Here is a 12024-nt window from a genome sequence, read left to right as displayed (position 1 = left end):
TTTAACCAAGTCTGTCTGTGCTGTGATTAACTGTGGTCACCTCAGTTAGGCATGTCTCAAGTGAACAGTCACGTCAAAACAGAAAGTCAGACAATTGCTCTTTTTGAATAATTTGCTAGAGATGAGATAATTTCAAAATTTTATTATCTCTAACTAAAAAGAGCTTTCTCTACAAGAATGTGTGAATTACTTTGTCCCTTATAAGACGACAGTATTTGCTTTGCATCTGGAATGCCCCCCAAGAGCTTATGGACTATGCAGCAATGTTCAGAGGTGAAATGATTAGATCATAAGAAAATCTGACCTACCAGTGGATTAATCCATCTGATGGATTAATAACTGGGAGGTGGTGAAAACTGTAGGAGGTGAGGCGTGGCTGGAAGGAGTGGACTGCAGGAGGCATGGCCTTGGAGCCTGGATCTGCTCCTGGCCCTTCCTGGTTCTCTCTGCTTCCTGGGTGCCAAGAGCTGAGCTGCTTTCCTCCACTGTGCCCTATACCATGATGTCTTTGCCTTGGAGCCAACCAATCTCACTGAACCTCTGAAACTGTGGGTCAAAATGTTCCTGTCAGGTGTTTTGGTCAAAGTGACAAGAAACTGGCTAACAGACAAGAGGAGTAATAATTATATTAGTAGCAACCATCCACTGGCTCCTGTCAGTACTCCAGGTTCTTTACGTCAATTTCTACCGTAATCTCCACAAACATAACTATTAATCCCATGAACTTTCCACTATGCTTATGAAGAAAAAATAATCCCTGCATTAACCTATTATAAAATGCAGACATTATCTAATATTATCTACTAATAGTCAATGACATACCTTCTGTCTCCAAAATTCCATGAAACAAGCATAAAATTTAATAGCCAGTAAGAGTCCTTGAGTTTCCTACTTTGGCCAAGATGGAGCATTAGGGACCAAATATATTCTTCTATCTTAATCTAATAACAAAAAGGCACAAAATACACAAAACAAGAATTTTTAGATAATGGACAACAAGAAATACAAACATTCTTCGGCTCCAAGAATCTTCACGAACTTCATACACAGAAAACATGAAGAAAACTACACCAAGACACATCATGACCAAATTGCTCAAAACCACTGGTAAAGAGAGAATCTTCAAAGCAACCAGTAGAGAAAATGGAGGCACAAAGATAAGGATGACAAGAGATTTCTTGACAGAAACATTGCAAGTGAGAAGACAGGAGCAATATCTTCAGGGCACTGGAGCTTCCAGTATATTATTACTCAAAACAGTCAAAAAGGGGCTGGGGTTGTGGTTCACTGATAGAGGCTTGCCTAGCACACGTGAAGCACTGGGTCTGATCCTCAGCACCACATAAAAATAAAAAAATTAAAGTTATGATCATCTACAACTAAAACAAACAAACAAACAAACAAACAGGCAAAACGAAGACTTTTCCAGACAAATGAAAAGGCTAAATGATTCATCACCAATAGAACCACACTACAAGAGAATGCTAAAGGAAGTCGTTAAGGTTAAATAAAGGCACTAGATCAAAGTATGGATAAAGAGCTCTAGAAATGGTAACTAAGTGAAGAAATATCTAACAAGTTTTTATCATTTTCTTAATCTTTAATACAGAATATTAATATTGACTTTTAAAACAAAAGTAACACTGTCTGTAAACTTTATAAAGGCAAAATGTAGGACAAGATGGTGTAGGGCCTGGCAGGAGATATGCAAAGATGCTGAGGCACGATCTGCAAAGATGCTGAGGCACGATCTGCAAGCTGTAAGTGAAGTGACAATGCCACTTGGAGACAGACTGCATTAAAGACGTTCACTATAAACTTCAAGTGACCACAAAAATAATGACAATAAGCTACAGACAATAGGTGGAATACTGTACCCCCATCTGCCTACAAGATGTTTACCCTCTAATGTATGAATCCTTGGGGGAGTGATCTGAGACAGAAAAGAGATTTTGCAGATGTGTTTGAGTTAAAGATATTGGATTGGGGAGATTATCCTGGATTGTTTGGGTCCAATAAAATCACAAGGGTCCTACAAGAGAAAAGCAGCAGGATTAGAGTTAATGGAAGAGATGTAGAAACAAGAGCTGATGAGTATGGGTGGCCCCTAAAAGCTGAAAATCAAGGCATCAGATTCTCTGCTGAAGTCAGTAGAAAAAACACAGCCCTGCCAATCCTGATTTTACACTTTACATTCCAAGAACTTTAAAAGAATACAAATTGTCCTTTTAAAAGACATTGAATTTACAGTGATTTGTTACAGCAGCAATAGAAAACTAATGCATAAGGCAGAGATTGTCAAATCAGAGGGAAAGGACCTGACTAGACACTGCCTACAGAAACCTACTTAAAATATAAAGTAATGAACAGAGAAAAGTGATATAAAAGAGATAGAGTATTTTGACACTGATCAAAAGAAAGCTGGAATAGCTAGGTAATACAAGACAGAGTGATTTCAGAGGAAAGAATATTACCAGGGAACAAGAGATCATTTCATAATAATAAAGGGGTTACTCCACCACAAAGACAAAGCAATCCTAAATGTTCATGAGCCTGATAATAGCACTTCAAGAGATCATTTCATAATGAAGCACACTGACAGAACTGCAAGGAGAGAGACAAATCCGTGATTATTATTTGGAGATTTCAATACTATTCTCTCAATCAATGACACTTCAGTAGACAAAATAATCACCAAGGATAAAGAAGACCTGAACAACATTAACTTGATTTAATTAGAATGTACAGACTGTGTCATCCAAGGACGGCAGAATGCATACTCTTACAGAATACCTGTTCTTTTCAGAAGAATGCATGTTCTCTTTAAGTGCATGAGAACCATCTCCCCAAACAATATTCTAGGCCATGAACTAAAATCTGATAAGATTTACTATGCTTTAGGTCACATAAGCAGGTTCTCTAATCACAATCCAATTAAACTTAAAAATAATTACAGACAGAATGAAAAAAAAAAAAAACCAAAATTGCAAGCTAAATGATACATTTCTAAATCATCTAGAAGTCAAATACAAATCAAAAGGAAAGTGGAGCTGAATGTTAAATGGAAATTCCGAACTACTTCTGAAATCTTTCCTTAAATCTACACCTCAAAACTTTTTTGAGGGGCTGGGGTGGTGGCTCAGTGACAGAGCACTTGCCTAGCATGTTTTAGGCACAGAGTTCAATCTTCAGCACCACATATAAATAAATAAAATAAATAAAAGTACATCAACAACTAAGAAATATATTTTTAAAAAACCCTTCTTTTGAAGTCTTCCTGTAAATTTAGTATCTTAAGGTGTATAATTTCTGAAAGAAAATGAAAATTAAAGTACAACATATCAAAACTTGTGGAATTCTGTTAAGCAGTACTTATCAGGAACTTTATAGTACTAAATGTCTACAAGGAAACAAAAAAGCCTCAAATCAATGACCTCAGCTTCCACCTTAAAAAAGCCGTAGAAAGAAAATATAGCCCAAAGTTAGCAGAAGGAAGGACATGAAGATTTCAGAGCAGAAGTCGACACAATTGAAAACAGAACACAACAGAGAAAAATCAATGAAACTGAAAGCTTTGTTTGGAGAAGATCAATAAAGTTGACCAATCTATAGCCAGAGCAATCAGGAAAAAAACAGACACAAAATAACCAAGACCAAAGAAGGGAAAGGTGACACCGCTACAGGTTCTACAGATGGTCTGACATTAAAATGATCAAGACCAAAGAAGGGAAAGGTGACACCAATACAGATTCTACAATGGTCTAACATTGAAAAATATGATTCATATATTAAGGAACTAAAAAGAGAAAAACCATGTGATCATTTCAATAAACTCGGAAAAAGCAGTTTTGCACACTCAATATTTACTCATTATTTCACCCGCCCCCACCAAAAAAACAAGTGAAATCTCAGCAAACCAGGAATAGAAGAGACCTTCCTCAGCCTGATAAAAGGAGATCTAGAAAAAACCTACAACTCACATCACGGTCTGTGGTCCAGACTGAATGTATTTCACCTAAGGTCAGGGACAACACAGGGGTGTGTATTCCTACTACTGCTATTTCACACTATACTGTGGATCCTAGTCAACAATATAAGACAATCGACCACCAGAAGAATCAACCACAGATGCTGGAATGCAGAAGGTTAAACTGTGTTCATTTGGTGACAGGATAATGTACACAGCAAATACTAAGCAATCTATAAAACAGCCACTAATAAGTGAGTTTAGCAGGGCTGCAAGATACAAAGTCTACCTCTAAAGAATCAACTGTTACGGATAAATTTGACAAAATTTGATGCACATGCAAAACTTGCAAGACAAATCAGAGAATATATCCCATCTGATTCAAATGTATGATATGTCAAGATCACTGTACTGTCATGTGTAACTAAGTAAAATAAATTAAAAAAAATATGAAATATACTACATTCAAAGATGAAGAGAATATATCATTAAGACGTCAATTCTCCCCCAAATTAATCTACAGTTTCATTTTTAAAAATCCTGCCAGGCTTTTTAAAAAATGAAAAATTTGATAATCTGATTCTAAAAATATAGGGAAATCAAGGTCAAATGACACTGAAAAAGAAGAGTAAGGTTAGAAGACTACACTACTTGACTTCACGTCCAAGTATAAAGATACCATAATCATTGCAGATTGATATTGGTGAAAAGATAAACCTATGAACCAAGGGAACAGAATTCAAGGTCATGGTACAGACTGACACGTATAAGACAACGATACTAAGCCAATTCAATGAGAAAAAAGAAAGACGATTTCAACATATGGGGCAAACAAAACAAACCACCAAAAAACCTGAGCCCTCATCTAATAGCATACACAAAAAATATATGCATCACCGACCTCAATACAAAGGTAAAGCAATAAACATCTTGGGGGAGGGGGAAGGAATAATTTCTACCAATCCTGATTGGCAAATATTTTAAAAATATGACAGGAAAAGTATCATATTTATTTTTTAATGAACAGAAATGTGTTTATGTGTTTAATATTTAAAGATACTTCAGATTCAACATGTAAAGAGACAATAGGTTGAAGACTGAAATAAATATCAAATGTGGGAATTATTTAAATAGTAAATACAGCAGATGCTTATTACTTAGAAAATAGCTATAGTATTTTTTAATGTTTATTTCTTTTTCCCATATTTTTTATTGGTGCATTATACATAGTGGTGGTATTTGTTCTTACATAGTCATACTAAAAGCATATTTAAGAGGAAAAACTGATAAATTTTGTGCTCTTCAAAAAACATTGTCAAGAAAATGAAAAGATGAGTGACAGCTGAGGAGACAATATTTGCAAAACATGTATCTGAACTATATAAAGATCTCTTAAAATTCAACAAGAAGCAGAGAGAGGAGAAAAAAATTAACGAGCAAAAAAAAAAAAAAAAAAAATCTGAACAAAAAATCCTCCATGGAAGATACAGATGGCAAATAAGCACATGAATATATATGCAATATGATTCTTCATTAAAGTAGTGCCAATAAATCACAATAAGATACAATCACTCCTGACTAGGATGTGAAAAACACTATACTATGAACTAGCAAGAAGAAAAACCCTCATGCCCAATGATGGAAATGTAAAAGGGTACGGCTGTCTCCCAACCTATATATCCACACACAGAGTTTCATAGAATGTTCAAATAGCTTTATTTTCATGTTCAATGGTAAAAAAAGCACCTGAAGTCCAAAAGTAGGTGGATATATTTACAAAACTGGCGTATCCCATTAAATGGAATACTATTAAGCAACAGAAAGAAGCAAACTATTGGTAAGACACCTCAACATGGGTGAATCTCAAGAGTAATTATGCCAAATAGAAAAACATCAGACAATGTTTTCTATTTGGCATACTGAACGATTCCATTCATACGAGCTTCTAAAAAAAGGAAAACAGTGCAATGATGAAAGCAATCCAATGGTTGCCTGGAGACAGGGAAGAGGAGGAGGAGGGGATGGGTTACTAGGAACACAGGCACTCTTCATGGAGAAGTTCACTATGTTGACTGCGGTGATGGTTTTGTGTGATCTTCATATGTCAGAACTCAGTGATTTTTATATTTGCAACATAGGCAATTTACTGAGCATCAACTGCACCTCAACAAAGGTGTAAAACAAAATATTAGCATGGCAAATTCTTCATAAATATTTTCTATTGTTGTTATTAATGTATGAAACCTTTAAAAAAGACAAAAATGAAGAAGAATCTGAACTGTCTGAAGGGAACACGTTATTTATGAAGTTATCTCCAGATCAGAAATGACAGGAGAACCCATCAAGGTTTCAAGCTCCCTGTGCTGTCTGGAATCTCTTTACTCCCCTCCAAGGCACAGAGAATCCACTCAGCGATAAAAATGTAAAAAATAAATAAGAGAAAACATCAAAAAATGAACTCCAAGAACCACACAATTGGAATGTTACAACATCAAGAGAAAAAAACCCCAGGTGCCCGATGCAGGCTGGAGGAGTGGGAGAAAGCCCCACCATTTCCACAGCACTGCAGTTTCCATCGCGCCGGGAGTCACATTAATCTTGCCCCACACTCATTCCAGATGAGCAGTCTCCTGATCAATCCTGCGTCACCAGAGGCGCCTTTATTATTGTGGACAACAATTTAACTATGTATTTATAATTCAGATTTACCAAGTGCTTGCTAAGTGTCAGGCATCACTTAGTCCCACCAACCGCCTACGAGTAACTGAAGCTGAGACAGCATCTGCCCAGAGTCATACAACTAGTATAGAGCCTGACGTCCACATTCTTCAGCACAGAACCGCACCATGCGGTGTTCGGGAAGCAGACACGGTTTCTCACCTCAACAGCACTAAGTTATCACCAGCCTTCCTTCCCTGAGTTGCCTCCTGATTACACTATGTGAACTAAATTAAGCTACAAATGATACACTTTGAGCCAGAAGACTTTTTATAAATTATTATACTTTCTTTAAAAAGTAATTCTATTAGCTTAGAAACCACTAAAATGGAATCCTTAAAATAGATCACTCTTCTTCTGCTTTTACTCAGTTTTATGATTAATTTAGGACCTCTAATAGAAAGTGGTTTTACATATTGAAACATTCTTTATAGGAAAAAGAAGCCTATTTGATAATTTAGTACCCAACATTTCTTTTTAAGGTGAGTTCCTTTTCTGCACAGAAGACACTAAGAACTAATTTTACTTCTTCTGAAATGATGAGCAGTCATATATATATCTCCTATAATTCACCTCGAATTTAGCCTTGATATCGGGAAAAAAGAGCACAAAATTTCTGATAACCCATAAAACATATTTATTTTACTATTGAATGACTCCTTTAGTCAGCTCACATGACACACAGATACATACACAGTTACAGAGGCCGACTGCCTTCTTAGTTCCCCTTGAGTCACCACTTGACGCCTGTTCTGCAGCAGGCACTGCCACCTGTAGTGCAGATTCAGCAAGGAAACCAACACACCGAACACTCTACCCTCACGGCACCTACATTCCAGAGGAGTGAACGGAGAAACGAGGAGAACATGCCCAGTGATGTGAAATCTAATAATAGTAGAGGGTTACAAGGCACGGACTGGAGGACCGGGGCAGGGGATTGAGAGATGGGGGCACTGGTATTTAAAACAGCCTGTCTTCAAAGATCTTCAGATCAGATCACAGAGGAGAATATGTAATTAAACTGATTCACCCCTTTGCCTAATAAGAAAGAATGAATGTAACTGATTCACCCCTTTGCCTAATAAGAAAGAATGAATGTAACAGATGAGGAAATTTGAGGGTTAAAAAATCCCTTTAAGGGAGAAAAAGTCAGACAAGTACTCCTCATATCCAGAAAATGCTACAACAAACCTGAAGAGAATTATGCAGTATCCAATTTCTTTTATCATCTCATGAGCTCATCAATAATGACATTATTCCCACTTCCACCTCAAGTTGAGACACAGTTCTTAAAACAAGAACATGCCTGAAAGCAAAAATCACTACTAAATCCCACATTTGATCAAGAAATACGTACCACGTTACAATACCAAAATAAATCATTATACAATTCTTTAAGGCCTAAATATCAGATACAGATGAGAAATAAATTGTTGTTTCTAAAAAATCTGATGTATGCACACAAACTCCTACATCTTTAAACAAATTTTCTCATACTGCTCTGACAGAATTTAAACATTTTTCTATTAATATACACACAAATAAATATTAGAATATACTAATTTTAAACCCATTAGCCCTCTTCTATGGAAGAAAGAATGTGGATAGTTTTATTGTTCCATTATAGTCACATAATAAACTGTCAAAGGCTCAGGGCTCTTTCAATGTTTCAGAATTACACAGGAATCAAACAGAGGCCCTAAGTCATTAAGTGCCCCCTATGAGGAACTCCCTTTACACGAAGCCTGACATAATCGGTTCCACTGTTTGCCGAGGTTTTAAAAACTTAAGTCCCTCCTTATTTCAAATCCATGATCCTGTCTCCCTCAATTCCCACCTGTTTTAGTTCTTAGAAAAGATCAAAACAAGCTTATTCTCTCTACTGCCAGCCTCTGATAGGCAGCTAGGAAGACCCTCCCTCAAGGTTTCTTCTCTCCCAATAAAATATACCATTCTTTCACATATTTCCCATGTAATAATAGTATCTGTGTTTTAAAGGTGTACCACTTCAATCAAACCTTATCCTAAATCTATAAGCAGAATGATATAACTTCATTTCCTCACTTACAAAATTCTCTTATAAGAATGTTTAAGCTTAACAATTAGTCTCTCTAGACAAATGAATGTCTTCTCTGTCTTTTGCTTGTGGAAATGCATTTTTAACCTAAATGAATGAGGTTCACAAAAGTCATGCCAATGAGTCATTCTGGCCATTATTGATTTTCACTTTTTTAAGGAGCAGACATGATGTACACAGACAATGATAAGTGATTTAAAAAAAAAAAAAGGGGGAACTGAAAACATTTCAGCATCATTGTATTTTCAAGCAGTAGTCAACAGACCATCTGGGGATGCTTTATAGAATGCAGATTTCTAGACCTCTCTGTACAGAATCAAAATCTATGTGATTCTGATCTGTAGTCTAGGAGTAATTTCCGTAAACTTGGTTGCCCAGAGGCCTAAGAACAATGGCCTAATATTTTAAATTGTGTTTTTGCTCCCTAATAGACACTTTAAGTATCTTACCTGTAATCCAGGAATAAATCGAGTATCCTTTTCAACCACCAAGAGATCAGCAACATTGGCATTGAGAATGGACCTTGTGATTCCCCCTGGCCCGGGACCAACTTCATAAACATAAGCATTTGTCAGATTGCCAGCTTTCCTTACAATTTTATCTAGAGGGAAAAAAAAAAAGTTTAATTATCTTGATCATCTTGGCAAATTTCAATGTTTAAACTTTAAACTGTACTAATTCTTTAACAAAAACAGGATTATCATAGCACATTTCCTTAAATTCAGCAAAATGACATTCACAATCAGAATCTTCCATGCTGCTAGTTGAAGGTGCAAAAGCAAAAAGTGCAGTCAGTCTCCATTTTTACCCACAGACACCTATTTGGTAGTCAGAATGGCAATGGTATCACGTTCCTGGGTGATAAGACTCTCAGAAATTTTAATTTTTGGACACTTTCAGATAAAGGTTAAATTCAGCATTACAGGTTTTCTAAGTTTTGCAAATATTCATGCTAACATAAAAATAATAATTCTTCGAATAGTCAATTTAAGTCAGCAGACCTTAAGAAATCAGAAGGGTAGAATACTAATGTTTCATTGCAACTTATCATTACTTCTGGAAAAACATACAATGTGTTGGTCTTATCGACTGAGATATTAAAATCTGATCAACTGGGCCCTCTAGGATAGGAAATTTAGCTACTAAAAACACACCAGCACTTTTCCTCTGACATAAAGTTCCAACTTTGCTTATTTTTGGTAAGCTTATGTAAGCTGAAAGGCAAAAAATCTCTTTCAAAGATTTGTTCATAGTCACCTAAAAAAGCAATGGCAGAGAAAAAAACTCCAATTCAGGTGTAAATTATAAAGCCAGTATTTGCTCCCTTACAGCTACCAAATGCCTTAGAGGGAACAAGAATGATTAATTAAGCATAGGCTTTATGTAGTGAATTTAAGATTCTCATTTTAAAAAATGTAAAACTGTAACAGTAGGCAGGACAGTGTTTTCACCCTCAAACTTCTCAGGCATTCAAATACAAATGAATATCAAAGATGTAATGTCAAATCATTAAGAGTGAGTGTCCATCTTGGTCTGCTCCTACATGTATTTTAATCTCCCTGTGTGCTTTGGTTCTCACAGGAAGAGTGAATTATTATCATCTACAATCTGGAACTTATTCCTGAGGCTCAGTAAAGACTCACAGGAGGACCGGGGATGTGGCTCAAGTGGTAGCAGGCTCGCCTAGCATGCATGAGGCACTGGGTTCGATTCTCAGCATTACGTAAAAATAAAATAAAGATATTGTGTTCACCTAAAACTAAAAAATAAATATTAAAAAAAAAAAGACTCACAGGAGAAAATGTAAATGAAGCTTCTTTTTGCTGTTAAAATAAAAAGACCTGTTATCTTCAGCCCTAAGAATGGTTTTTATATTTAGCATGTGGCCTATAACTAGTTGAAAGGCTGGTACTAGTTAACCCAAAGAATGTTGGAAAATGGGCAATCTTTTAAAGCTTTTGTAGTAGGCCCCTCTTCTAAATAAATGACTTGAGTGGAATTAGACTGTTTTATCCAAAATGATATTGCTACAGACAGAATGAAAAATTCAGGTCCAAGAAATTAAAACAACTTATTTATGCTTCATAAACTGTACATCATCTAATGGAAACGTTATGGGTGATTCACCGATTTTTTTAACTTCTACAGGGAGGCCAAATAGTAAACTGAAATATCAAATCTCAAAATCTCAAAACATGAGTACTGCAGCAGTGAATTAGTGCACATATTTATAATAGAGCTTACAGCGATCTCATACAAAAAAAGGGGGTGGTAAACAAACATAAAAACGTATCAACTCGTGCACCTCAAACTGGTGAATTTCACTGTTTATAAAAATAAGGCGTGGGAATGAAAACTACCTGCTCACTCTCATAGCTTGTGCAATATGTATTTACTGATTATTTGCACTCTCAAGGATTTCTTAGGCTCAACATGTTTAAATAACGAATCCTACAAAGATTTCAAAACGAGTTATGGCTAAAAGCTGCACACGACTTTAAGCCCTAATAAGTTCAAACTGCACGAAAAGCAAATCTGATGGGCACGTGCAGGCCCGCTGCGGAGCGTAGTGAGCGAGACTCCACCGCCCCGGCCCGTGGGGAGCTCAGCGCCCGCACCGCCAGCCTTCGCGCGCCGACACCCCAGCACGCCGGGCTCCGTGCAGACATCGCACTTCACGTGTCTGGGCCGGCGGGACTCCGGACGTCTGTCGTGCAAAGCTAAGTGAGAACCTAACCGAATGCAGGTCGCCCACCTACACAGACAGGGCTGTCCCTTAAGACCCGCCGGCGAGGTCCCAGCGAAACCCCTCGCCGCAACCCCTGGGGCACCGGGGACACCACGGGGGCGCACTGGCTAATGCATCCACCTGTCAGCCTCAAATCCAGAAGAAAATTCTGGGATAGCTGCTTCGCTGCTTGCAGTCTGAACAACTTAATGAGCTCTCGAATGGTGGGCAGCGGCGGGAGACGGAAGCTGCTGAGGTTCCCGGAGGCAGCCATTAGGCCCACAACACACCACCCGGCCTTTCCCGGACCGCCCCCACCTCCGAAACGCGCGGCGGGGGAGGAGCCTGAGGCAGTAGGTTCCGCCTCCTGGCTCTCCTTATTGGTTGGCTGTCCTCCCCGGAAATTACGAGAACGGACAGGAAATCCGGGTGTGCTGATTGAGCACGCGCTGTGCCCCACGGAGAGCGGTGCAGGATGGGTGCGCGGTGGTTTCCGCCCTTGAGCTTGTGGAGGGTCCGTGGGGCTGGATGCTC

The 12024-nt window shown here is 37.7% G+C and overlaps 1 protein-coding gene across 2 annotated transcripts in view; it reads right to left on the bottom strand.

Annotated features, from left to right (window-relative positions):
• Tfb1m (transcription factor B1, mitochondrial) overlaps positions 1-11824 on the bottom strand; it is a 44054-nt gene extending 32230 nt beyond the window's left edge. The window contains exons 1-2 of one of the 2 annotated variants that reach the window (XM_076858104.2): positions 11632-11824; positions 9212-9363 (exon numbers count right to left, since the gene is read on the bottom strand). In XM_076858104.2, the coding sequence (XP_076714219.1) occupies positions 9212-9363; positions 11632-11764 (285 nt within the window). In that variant the 5' untranslated portion in view covers positions 11765-11824. Of the gene's footprint in view, positions 1-9211; positions 9364-10555; positions 10577-11631 lie in introns of those variants that run through there. The other variant, XM_077109622.1, reaches the window with a different exon arrangement.
• Between the last annotated feature and the right edge of the window lie 200 nt (positions 11825-12024).

Source organism: Callospermophilus lateralis, chromosome 6, assembly GCF_048772815.1.
Source record: "Callospermophilus lateralis isolate mCalLat2 chromosome 6, mCalLat2.hap1, whole genome shotgun sequence".
NCBI classification, from domain to species: Eukaryota; Metazoa; Chordata; class Mammalia; order Rodentia; family Sciuridae; genus Callospermophilus; species Callospermophilus lateralis.
Note: the sequence above shows the minus strand (reverse complement) of the source record. Positions and strands in the feature narration are given on the sequence as shown.